We start from the raw sequence: 12,798 nt of genomic DNA on the forward strand, positions 1-12,798 counted from the left end.
AAGATTACTTCATCTTTATCAGTAGTACTAATACTATTTCTTGAATGCAATAACTAAACGTATTAATAATTTAATAGTTTTATATAATTATTATTACTGATAATATTCTTCTGGTTTTAACTAAACATTTAAAACCTAAAAAAAATCGTTTCTATAGAAACAGACTTTTATGCTGATCTGTTTTAACCAAAAACGTGGAGCTTAGTCTCCGTCCTAAACCACACACTTCTATAGGCTGCCTAATATTCCAGCTATGCTAACCGATACGGTTCCAACAGCAGGGCACTATTTCTACATGCTATCTAGTGCAGGAGTGCGCGGATCGGGACACGGCCTCCAACTGCTACCGCCGCTCTTCCTTGACCTTTTAATCAATAACAGAAATTCAGATTCGACAAGGTCACGGCTGCCCTGTCTCACAGCACATTAATACTCGTTATCAGCAACACAATTAATGTTAAATATATATACTAGAGCGTTTAAGCAGACAATACCTCACATTCATGCACTAGGATCCGTCCCCGGTTGTCTCGATTGTGCTGAGGTTGACTGCGCGTCCTGGCCGCGGAGCAGGGCTGCGAGTGTGAGAGGAGGAAGAGGGGAGCGCGCCGCTGTGTTTATCAGCGCGGTCTGTTCACGCCGTGTGATTTATTAAACTGCTGTGCCTGAAGGAGGCTTTGTGGAGGTTTCACACATTTTAGCAGCTTGGTTGCCTAAAGCTCAGCCTCAGTAATAGCTAGCGACATAGCTTTGGTGTCAAATCTGTGAGCGTATCTTAGTGAACAAACCTCGCCTAGCATTTTAGCCCGTTAGCAGGAGGCTGCGGGACTCTGGGACGCTGAAGTTGGTGTAAGTTGGTGCAGCGAAGGAAAACAAACATGCAGGAGTTAATTGCCAACGTTGATCACATAAAATTTGACCTGGAAATCGCTGTGGAACAGCAGTTAGGTGCTCAGCCGTTGCCGTTTCCAGGAATGGACAGTAAGTTCAGCTAGGAGCTCAAGTTCAGCTCCTACTCTACAGCTATATACTCTACAGCTATATACTCTACACCTATATACTCTACACCTATATATACTCTACAGCTATATACTCTACAGCTATATACTCTACACCTATATACTCTACACCTATATATACTCTACACCTATATACTCTACAGCTATATATACTCTACAGCTATATATACTCTACAGCTATATATACTCTACACCTATATACTCTACAGCTATATACTCTACAGCTATATATACTCTACACCTATATACTCTACAGCTATATATACTCTACAGCTATATATACTCTACAGCTATATATACTCTACACCTATATACTCTACACCTATATACTCTACAGCTATATACTCTACACCTATATACTCTACAGCTATATATACTCTACACCTATATACTCTACACCTATATACTCTACACCTATATATACTCTACAGCTATATACTCTACAGCTATATACTCTACAGCTATATACTCTACAGCTATATACTCTACAGCTCCTACTCTACAGCTATATACTCTACAGCTATATACTCTACAGCTATATACTCTACACCTATATACTCTACAGCTATATATACTCTACAGCTATATACTCTACAGCTATATATACTCTACACCTATATACTCTACAGCTATATATACTCTACAGCTATATATACTCTACAGCTATATATACTCTACACCTATATACTCTACAGCTATATACTCTACAGCTATATATACTCTACACCTATATATACTCTACACCTATATACTCTACACCTATATACTCTACAGCTATATATACTCTACAGCTATATATACTCTACACCTATATATACTCTACAGCTATATATACTCTACACCTATATACTCTACAGCTATATATACTCTACAGCTATATACTCTACAGCTATATATACTCTACACCTATATACTCTACACCTATATATACTCTACACCTATATACTCTACAGCTATATATACTCTACAGCTATATATACTCTACAGCTATATACTCTACAGCTATATATACTCTACAGCTATATATACTCTACAGCTATATATACTCTACACCTATATACTCTACACCTATATATACTCTACACCTATATATACTCTACAGCTATATATACTCTCTACAGCTATATACTCTCTACAGCTATATATACTCTACAGCTATATATACTCTACAGCTATATACTCTACAGCTATAGCAGTGTTTACAGCTATAAACTCTACAGCTATATACTCTATAGCTATAGCAGTATTTACAGCTATATACTCTACAGCTATAGCAGTTTAAAGCAGCTATATACTCTACAGCTATTTCAGTTTTACACAGCTATATACTTTACAGCTATAGTTTTATGCAGCTATTTACTCTACAGCTATAGTAGTGTTTACAGCTATATACTCTACAGCTATAACAGTGTTTACAGCTATATACTCTACAGCTATAGCAGTGTTTACAGCTATATACTCTACAGCTATATACTCTACAGCTTTAGCAGTGTTTACAGCTATATACTCTACAGCTATAACAGTGTTTACAGCTATATACTCTACAGCTATAGCAGTTTAAAGCAGCTATATACTCTACAGCTATAGCAGTGTTTACACAACAATATACTCTACAGCTGTAGTTTTATGCAGCTATTTACAGCTATTTCAGTTTTACACAGCTATATACTTTACAGCTATAACAGTTTAATTAGCTATATACTCTACAGCTATAGCCATGTTTACAGCTATAGCAGTGTTAAGCAGCTATATACACCTCAGCTTTAGCGGTTTTAAGCAGTTATATACTGTACAGCTATAGCAGTTTATACAGCTATAGCAGTTTTGTTGTTATCCATCTGTCTGTTATATAAATAAATATATATATATATATATATATAAATATATATATATAAAACTGTAATAGATATTCTAGATATCGTACTGTAACTCTCTGGGTTCTCTTTGCAGAGTCAGGCGCAGCTGTATGTGAGTTCTTCATGAGAGCTGCTTGTCTAAAAGGTAAAATCAGCTGAATTCTGAAGTGGTGGGTTATCAGAGTACTTACCAGCTTAGTTTTAAACAACCTTTATTAAAATCTCTGTGCTTTTGTCTTTGCAGGTGGAATGTGTCCTTTTCGGCACATCAGTGGAGAAAAGACTGTTGTGTGTAAACACTGGCTTCGAGGTTTATGCAAGAAAGGGGACCAGTGTGAATTCTTACACGAGTATGACATGACGAAGATGCCAGAATGTTATTTCTACTCCAAATTCGGTTAGTATCACAGCGTACGGCCGCTTATGTTTGGTCCAGAAAGGCAGCAAGTTGATTTATCAAGGCAAGAAGTGTTGGGCCTTATTCACTGATCGTCCTCAGAAGAAATGTCTTCTGGACACCCAGTTTTTAGAAATTCTTTTCCCACACACCACGAATCTGACGTAGACTTCCGCTCAGGACTTTTCTTCTCTTTGTTAGAACTAATTTAAGAAACTTCGTCAGGAGATGTTTGTGAATGAGGCCCATGTGTTTTCGTTATTCTCACAACTTGTTTTTTCTGATCCTGAGAAGTTGTGATCATGAAAAAACCTGTGATCATGAGATACTTTCTGGACTTCTGTGCTCCTTTCTGTGTAATCTTTATTCTAACTGACTGATGTATTCTCACAGGGGAGTGCAGTAATAAAGAATGCCCCTTCCTGCACATTGACCCAGAGTCTAAGATCAAAGACTGTCCATGGTATGACCGGGGATTCTGCAAACATGGTAGGTCCACTGGACATCCACCATGGGTTTTTTGGTGCTGGTCCTGGAAGTTCAAGTTCTGGTGCAGTTTGTTGATTTTTCTGCTTGTTTGTTTAATGCCGGGTTAAGTAAGTGTGTTTGAGCAGTAATATCACTTATCAGCTGTGTTGGACACACTGGCCGTGTTTAACCAGTGTGAACTCTCTTGTTCTCTTGTTTAAGGTCCGGATTGCAGACACAGACACACAAGAAGGGTCATCTGTGTAAATTACTTGGTAGGCTTCTGTCCGGAGGGCAAAGGGTGCAAATTTATGCAGTAAGTTCAGTCCATTAATTAATTGCTTCATTCAGTGATATTTCTGATTGATGAATATACTTTTGCACTGATTCTTTCTTAACGAAACAACTTATTTAATTTTTCTTAGCCCTCGTTTTGAGCTGCCTATGGGTGCGGCTGAGCAGCCTCCACTACCTCAGCAAGCTCAGACTCAGCAGAAGGTAAATAAGGGGTTTTTAATTAATGAATGAATTAATTTATTAATTTTGACCTTGTAAGACTGTGACCATGATGCCAAAAGCACTCACTGTGTTCGGTTTTATGCTCCCAACAGCAAAACATACCGAACATGAACAGATCATCATTATCACTAATCCAGTTAACCAACTCCAACTCCAACTCCAACCCCAATCAAAAAATGCCTTACATGCTTGGGACATCTCAGAGTCAGAACAACATGGGTGGCCCCCGTGGCCCTCGTCCACTGGACCAAGTTACATGTTACAAGGTAGAAAAGCCATGCACTGATGTAGCAATTATTTGCAATTTCTGAATACTGTTGTTATGTTTTTCTTGACCTGCCTTTTTTTTGGTCTATGTGTTTTGCAGTGTGGAGAGAAGGGGCATTACGCAAACAAATGCACAAAAGGACACCTGGCATTTCTAAGTGGACAGTAGTATCCATCTGCAGCTGCTGGAATTTCCTCTCGCAAGTTGTATGAGGACTGGAACGTTTGCCTTGTGCTGTAAAGGCTGTAGGGGGTATTGTAGTGTACGCAGCCTGCCAGGCACACATGTCCAGAGTAGCCCTCTACGAGGGCAGGTCTCTTCAACAGGCAGAATTCAGTTATTAATAAAGACTGTCTAACGTGATGAACAAGCACACTTTTCCCCCGATTTCATTTACATATTTCACATAGTTCACACTCATGTACTGAGGGGATCGTCCAGTTGACAATTATTTGGGATGGGCCAGTAAAATTTGAAAAAAAAAAGAATCAGGAAAAAAAGAAAAAATAATCAGGGGGCTTCAGAAAGCACATCCCACACTGTGCTGTTCATATTGATTGGTACTTACAATTGTCAATTACCTGTATTTGTGTATAGTGTAACTTCAGTCTCTTTTTTTCCCCCCATTTATTTGATTTGAGCGAGATGTGTTGTCTGGACTACATGTCTAAGACCTTAACATTAAAACCACCTCCACTCATTGTCCATTAGATCAGCCCCACTCACCATATAGGAGCATTTCCTAGCTCTATAATAATGCTGACCACCCAAATAATACGTACTCTGTGGGGTCCTGAGCATCGAAGAACAGTGTGAAAAGAGGCTAAGAAAGTATGCAGAGAAGCAGATGGGCTACAGGCTGTAGTCACAGAACTAGGAAGTGCTCCTGTATGGTAAGGGGAGCTGATCTAATGGACAATAAGTGCAGACACAAGGAGGTGGTGTTAACGCTATGGCTGATTGGTGTATACCACTACTCCATTATACACATACTACACTTGCCTTTTTTGATAGGATATTTGAAAATCAGCTCCTGGACTCTGGACTCTCCTGGATGAGTTTATTATGAGCCTTTTTAAAAAGAAATCTCTTTTCAGTATCCAGGTGGGTTAGAGGGGTGAAGTGAAATGTTGTGTAGATACATTTTGTACTTTCTGGTCAATAAAAGATGTGAGCAAGAATACTGGTTGTGATTGTAAACCACTAAGTTTTCAGTTTTCAAAATGTTTATATCACAATATTTAAAGACATTTCTAATGATATATTAATATATTTTGTTATGTAGACAAAAATGCACCAACAGTAACTTTTTAAAACCTGCTTTCCAAATACTCTCCCATACTGAGTACCAGGATTTTCACTCAAGATATGCTGCACTCCATCAAATTAAATTAAACTAATTACACTCTTTTCTGTAATGAAATGTGCAGATAATTCCGTGCTCTTTAAAAAGTGTTGATATTAATCAAATATATTGTGTTCCATGATAATCACTCTACGAGAAAATATTGCCCAGCTCTACTCCAAACTCAAACTTTTTAAGGCTAAAAGCTAAGACACCCCCCCATGTAAATTGAGAAACCATTACATCTGAAAATCCCAAAGAATCCAATTTAAATATTCATAGCTTTGTAAAACCTTAGGTTTGGGTGCTTTTCAGCATTTAAATTTTAAAGAAAACCAGGAGGATTTACTTAATAATCTTAGTTTAATTCTTGGTCACAAATGACTTTATACAAGCATCACAGAAAGCATAAAGGTGTGCTGGTCACACTACAGCGGACAGTCTTGGTGGTCCATGGTGTCCAAGAAGCTTCAGTGGTACTTTCTCCACCGGTCGTGCTCTATTGTATAGGTGGGTAGGAAAGAAAAAGCAGAAGACCTCAATAAAAACAACTCACCACATCAACTTAAATAATGAAGCACTTAAAAAGCTCCTTCTGATGAACTTCAATGGTTACTTACTAATGTGGTCGTATTCCCAAACGTAACTCAGAACAACATATCCAGCAAGGACCATTGCAACGCCACCAATACCTCCTTTCTTCACGTTGATGTACTTGTTGTAATATCTGTTATAGCCTAAAAGAACAAAGATTAATATAGCAAACCAGAAAGACTGACAGACCTGCTCTTCATTTAAAGGTGAAGTACAAAGTTTATAGGTTTCACAGCATAAAGTCAAGTACCTCCACGAAATGAGCCAAGGATTCCATTCGGGGTGAAGTCTCTTTTACCAATCCAGCTTGGCAGCTCGGCTAGCTTGACATCCATAAGCCTCTTCTCAGCCACGGGCACTAGGGTCAGAAAATTTGATCCATCAAGTATACAGTTTCTGATTAATAATAATAATAAAAAAATTATATATATATAATTTTATATATATATATATATATATATATATATATATATATATATATATATATATATTACTACACTATAACTACAGTAGTGTATGTAGACATCTTTATAAGAACTCTGTATAGTACATGTCTTTAACACAGGGCAATGGTGGCTCAGTGCTTAGATCACAGGGTGATTCCCAGGTTCACCAAGCAGCCACTGTTGAGTCCTTGAGCCTTGTGCTATAGCACTGTAGCATGGCTGACCTTGTAGTCTGACTTGAGCTGAGTGATATGGTGGAAATGTTACAATCACAATATTTAAAAAGACCTCTGTCTGTCTGTCTATTACCTGAAGCAACATTTTGTCATGCAGACAAAATGCACCAACAGAGGAAAAATTGTAAAGTCTGCGATACAAATACTCGCCCATACAGAGAGTTTTATTATTATTATTATTTTATTTTATTTTTTTTAGTCAAAGTAAGCTGCGTTACTTAAATTACACATTCGTAATGAAATATGCAGTTAATCAGCGTTCTTTAAGCATAAAATAAGGATAAGAAAGCTACCCAAGAAACCTAAAGTGGGTAGTAACTGTGAACAGGCAGAGTTAAAGGTTCACATAATGGAATAAATAACACACTTACCTTCCAAATCAAATCAATCAATCACTTTCAGTTTACATGGTTTAATTAAAGTGAATAAAGTGGTTAAAGTCTCTGGAGTGGGAGTCTTTAGTTTTAGACAAAAGGTCCTGAAAAGGGAACACAATTGACCCCCTATCCTCAACTATTCTTAACCTGAAATGTGTTTTATGGGGACACTTAGTTTAGTTTGCATTATTATTTCCACATAATAATAATAATAATAATAATAATAATAATTAGCATATATTGGAGTAAGACCCCGGCTTATTGATTGGATCGGGGTTGGATGTGGGTAGATCCAACTTTGCCATTGCTCAGTACATGGCAATGAAATGTAGTCACTATATACACATATATACACTAATACATATATATATATATATACATACACTAATACATATATATACACACTAATACATATATATATATATACACACTAATACATATATATACACACTAATACATATATATATGTGTATATATGCACACGTGTTTAATAATTATTAATTTATTGCTTATATTATAAGTGGAGAGCAGCAGGTTAGCTACTACTGAAGAGCTGTATGCAGACCTGCATGCATATTTTGAGCACAGCCAGCAATCCCAACCCATCAGAAGCCCTGAAAAGACCTTAAAAGACCCCCCAAATCAGTAGAGCAGCTCCAGCTGTCAGATGCCCTGCTGTCTCCTTCATTAGCTAAGGCAGCTAGCTAGCTAGCCCTGCCAGCTGCATTAGGAGGAGCGGTGCTGCTGGCGGTCCCTAACTCAGCCCGGACTCTCCGCCGTGACAAAAAGGGAGTGTAGGAGGACACACCACCCGCCCAGGGCCTCTTCTCTGCGGGAGGACCAGCCTGGTCCGCCTGTGTGGTGAGCGGACTGCACTGATCTAGGGAGCGACACTGAAAGTCCTTGACTCGAGCGCGCATCGCGAGGCCTCCTGAAAACACGCTCGCTCGCTCGCTCACGTGCTCAGACACCAGCCCGGCGACGCCCGGCGACACGCTGCGCGCATCTCCACCGTGCACGACAGCCGAGCCGGCGGTACCGACCCAGCGGCACCGACCCGCTTTAACCAACTCACACAAGCCGAGGAGACACCCTGTCCTACCTGGTCTGTCCGCCATCTTGCTCTCCGCTCGCGAGCTGCCGCTGTGGATGTTGGGAAGAAAATGGAGCGGCTGCGAAGGGGCGGGGCGTGTGTGTGTGTGTGTGTGTCGCGCCTGCGAGTGACGTCTAAGGCTCTGATTGGTTCCTGCAGGTCCTGTGAGCTGTGTGATTGACATGTGGCGGTGTGAGCGCTGCAGAGGCACTAATGCAGTTGAGTGGTTGCTAATGCATGATAAGTGAGGAGGCGTGTCTCGACTGTTGTCATGGGGAAATGATGCTGATGTCCAGGAGGGCATGATGATAGGGCGATTGCTCATTTTGTGGGATGCTCTGGGTGCTGTGGTTGGTGTGGCGCAATAGATAACACCGCCACCTACCATTGCCTTACAGCAACACCATGTGGGAGACCGGGGTTCGATTCCCGGTCTGGGTGACTGTGCTGCTGCGCTACGCCGATAAGAGTCCCTGGGCAAGACTCCTAACGCTACGTTGGCCCACCTCTGTAATACGAGTAACCTTGTAAGTCGCTCTGGATAAGAGCGTCTGCTAAATGCCGTAAATGTAAATGTAAATCTCTAGAGCTGCTGGGGTGAAGGTGGTCTTCTCATACATACGCGAGCGTGTCCCAGTGATATGACAGTGGTGCCCCACAGGCCGTCGATGCCGACGACTGGTATAGAGCAATTGACAGGCCGCTGTGGAGCAGCTGACCTCTATAATAACCACCTGGCATCACCTAATGCAGTCAGTCCATGCCCCAGCGCAGCGATAGTGTCGTCCGAGCCAGGGTGGTTATTCTCGCTATTAGGTGGGTGGTTTGTTTCTAACGAGCCATCGTTCATTTAAGAGTTAAGGCATGGCTGGAGTGCATTTCCTCACATGGTTTTGGTGGTGGGGGTAAAAACAGCAGAAAATGGAAAGGCGGATCAAACAGAGTCAAAGCACCAGAAACACAGACATTACATTAGTTCTGCTAGTCCTAACTGATGCAGGCTGGGAATAATGTCTCTCCACTGCTGCGTTCTCTCTTCACTGGCTTCCTGTAGCTGCTGCCCGCATCAGATTCAAAACCCTGATGCTGGCCTACAAAGCCAAGAACGGACCAGCCAGCCCCTCCGTACTTGATGGCGATGGTCAAAAGCCGATCCGCACCAAGAGCCCTTCCAGCTTCAAGTACGGCTCGGCTCGACCCGCCAGCCCTCAAAATCCGCGGAAGACGAGCGTCCAGACTTTTTTTTTTCTGTCCTGGAACCAAAGTGGTGGAACGAACTTCCCCTGGGTGTCCGAACGGCCGAGTCCAACGCTCGCTGTCTTCAAACCCAGACTGAAGACCCTCCTCCTCTTCTGAGAGTACTTGGACGAATAGAGTACTATGGTCACCTTATTGACTTGTGTTTAGTAGAGTCTAAGCTTAAAGGTATCTTTGAACTATTAGTCTATTTAAACTAGCTGAGGTTTTTCTTGGGTAAATAGCAAAGCACTTTGTAAGTCGCTCTGGAGAAGAGCGTCTGCTAAATGCCTTAAATGTAAATGTAAATGTAATAATGTCTGGTTATTGCACCTAGAGGACACCAGAGGGCGGTACACTGCAGTAAAAACAAATGATCAGATCTGGATTGGGCTTTAAAGCAACAGTATGTAACATTTCTAACTTAGAAAAATAACAGCTTCTAAATCACGTTGATGCTCAAGTGACTGTAATAAGGAGAATAGCTTCTCTATCATTGCCACTTCAGGCTTGGCACACCAGAAACTGCAGTACGTAACTTATATACTCATTAGTACTGCATAACATTTTATAAAGTCCTGTAGTGTTACTCTACCGCCTCTGTCCACATACTTCTTTCACTTTCAGGGATGGGTCTGTATCTCGCAGCTTGTCCAGAAATGCAAAGCATGTAACGTATGCAAAGTGTGTCCTTTAGGGCTGGCTCGACTGTAGGGCAAACCCAGTGTAACGTACCTAAAACACTGCTGTGACCAACTAGCTCCAGTGTTTACAGACATTTTTAACAGATCACTGGAACTCTGCTCTGTTCCAGCCTGCTTCAAAACCTCCACCATCATTCCAGTTCCCAAGAAATCCACCATCACCGGACTGAATGATTACAGGCCTGTCGCCCTGACCTCTGTAGTCATGAAGGTCTTTGAACGCCTGATCCTAGCCCACCTGAAGTCCATCACAGATCCCCTGCTGGACCCCCTGCAGTTTGCGTACCGAGCAAACAGGTCTGTCGATGATGTGGTCAACCTGACCCTGCACTTTATCCTGCAACATCTCGACAGCCATGGAAACTATGCTAGGGTTTTGTTTGTGGACTTTAGCTCGGCCTTTAACACTGTTGTGCCGCAGCTTCTTCAGGCCAAGCTCTCCCAGCTGTCAGTGCCAGACTCCATGTGTCGGTGGATCGTGGATTTTCTGACTGACAGGAGACAGCAGGTGCGGCTGGGGAAGCACACTTCAGACCTCCGGACACTCAGTACTGGAGTCCCTCAGGGTTGTGTTCTTTCACCCCTTCTCTTCAGCCTCTACACTAATGACTGTGTCTCCAAAGATCCAGCTGTAAAGATCCTGAAATTTGCAGATGACTCCACTCTGGTGGGCCTCATAACCAACGGTGATGAGTCTGCTTACAGAAAGGAAATTGAGCAGCTGGTGTCCTGGTGCAGCAACAACCACCTGCTGCTAAACACAGAAAAGACTGTAGAGATGGTGGTGGACTTCCGACGCAATCCACCCACCCTTCCCCCCCTCCACATCAACAACACTGCAGTATCAATGGTGGAGTCACTCAAGTTCCTGGGCACCACCATTTCCAGAGACTTGAAATGGGAGAAAAACACCATCTCCATCATCAAGAAAGCTCAACAAAGAATGTACTTCTTGAGACAGCTCAAGAAATTCAACCTGCCACAGACCCTGATGATCCAGTTCTACACAGCGATCATCGAGTCCATTATCACAGCCTCCATAACTATCTGGTTTGGTTCCTCCACCTCACAAGAAAGAACCAAACTCCAGCGCATCATCAGGACAGCAGAGAGGATCATAGGATGTAACCTGCCATCACTTCAGCAGATCTACTCCAGCAGGATGAGGAAGCGGGCTGGCAAGATTACATCTGACCCCTCACATCCTGGACACCTCCTCTTCCAGACACTCCCCTCGGGTAGAAGACTGCGGTCCATCAAAACCAGCACAACACGTCATGCTAACAGCTTCTTCCCCAGAGCTGTAGCGCTCCTCAATCACAGTGGTCACCTCCCACTGTAAACCTCTAAACTTACAACTGAACTGTACCAAACCGGACTGAACAGTTATTTGCACTCTGCCTATTTTGCACTATGACTATTTGCACACCTGTACAGATGTTCTTTTCTTTTCTGTAAATATATTTTTCAGCTCTTTATTACCTTTATTACCTTTAGTACTTTCTACTTTTTTTAATTTATCCCCTACCCTATTTATTGTTTAGTGTAATTTTCCTTTAGTTTAAGACTGTGTTCTGTGTTTCTTTGTTACTTGTCATACGTGTTGCTCTCACCAAGACAAATTCCTTGTATGGGTAACATACTTGGTGAAATAAAGAGATTCTGATTCTGATTCTGATTCTGACGTAACATTATCCTCAGGCAGGCTGCATGTGCAGAGGGACTTTATTAGGGCTTCGTCAGGACAGGCAGAGGTCAGGAAACAGGCAGGCAGGTACAACACAGGTATATAGATAACAGTGACTTCACCAAGAGCACCCAAAACTGAGGTGCCCTGATCAGTCCAATCATGAACAGCAACCTGTGTGCTGGGGCTTAGCCCTTGTACACTGGAGCACATGACCTGTGCCTGAACTCCCCTCTGAGGCCAGCAGAGGGAGACATTACACCCAGGAGCAAGGACCACCAATTCTTGCATACTGCTCCTTTAAATAGCCCATATCTGATCCATTAAAATACGCCTCAGTCGGCCCCAATTCTGATCCACTGAGGTTTGAGATGTTGGGTTTGATTTAGGGTTTAAGACAAGCAATAAATTCAAGTACAGAGTCTGCAAGCAAAAATGACCACAAGTGAATGAGACCAAGTGTGCCTACAACTGTCATGTAGGACCCATTAATGGCTTTACAGAAACAACGAAGGGTCTACTGTGGCCTTCTTCAATCTCTAAGTGTTAAAAG

The 12,798-nt window shown here is 41.8% G+C and overlaps 2 protein-coding genes across 2 annotated transcripts; one reads left to right on the top strand and one right to left on the bottom strand.

Moving 5' to 3' along the window:
- The first annotated feature begins 595 nt into the window (after positions 1-595).
- cpsf4 (cleavage and polyadenylation specific factor 4) lies at positions 596-5,708 on the top strand. The gene is made up of 8 exons (XM_072674916.1): positions 596-981; positions 2,970-3,020; positions 3,120-3,272; positions 3,666-3,761; positions 3,963-4,056; positions 4,166-4,238; positions 4,352-4,525; positions 4,627-5,708. The coding sequence occupies exons 1-8, from the start codon at positions 879-881 to the stop codon at positions 4,693-4,695; spliced, it is 813 nt and encodes a 270-aa protein (XP_072531017.1). The 5' UTR covers positions 596-878; the 3' UTR covers positions 4,696-5,708.
- A 508-nt stretch (positions 5,709-6,216) lies between these two features.
- atp5mf (ATP synthase membrane subunit f) lies at positions 6,217-8,728 on the bottom strand. The gene is made up of 4 exons (XM_072674917.1): positions 8,628-8,728; positions 6,717-6,824; positions 6,493-6,609; positions 6,217-6,371 (listed from the first exon to the last, which is right to left on the bottom strand). Exons 1-4 carry the CDS (start codon positions 8,641-8,643, stop codon positions 6,343-6,345), a joined length of 270 nt encoding a protein of 89 aa, XP_072531018.1. The 5' UTR covers positions 8,644-8,728; the 3' UTR covers positions 6,217-6,342.
- Positions 8,729-12,798: the final 4,070 nt, after the last annotated feature.

Source organism: Salminus brasiliensis, chromosome 3 (genome assembly GCF_030463535.1).
Source record: "Salminus brasiliensis chromosome 3, fSalBra1.hap2, whole genome shotgun sequence".
Lineage (NCBI taxonomy): Eukaryota > Metazoa > Chordata > Actinopteri > Characiformes > Bryconidae > Salminus > Salminus brasiliensis.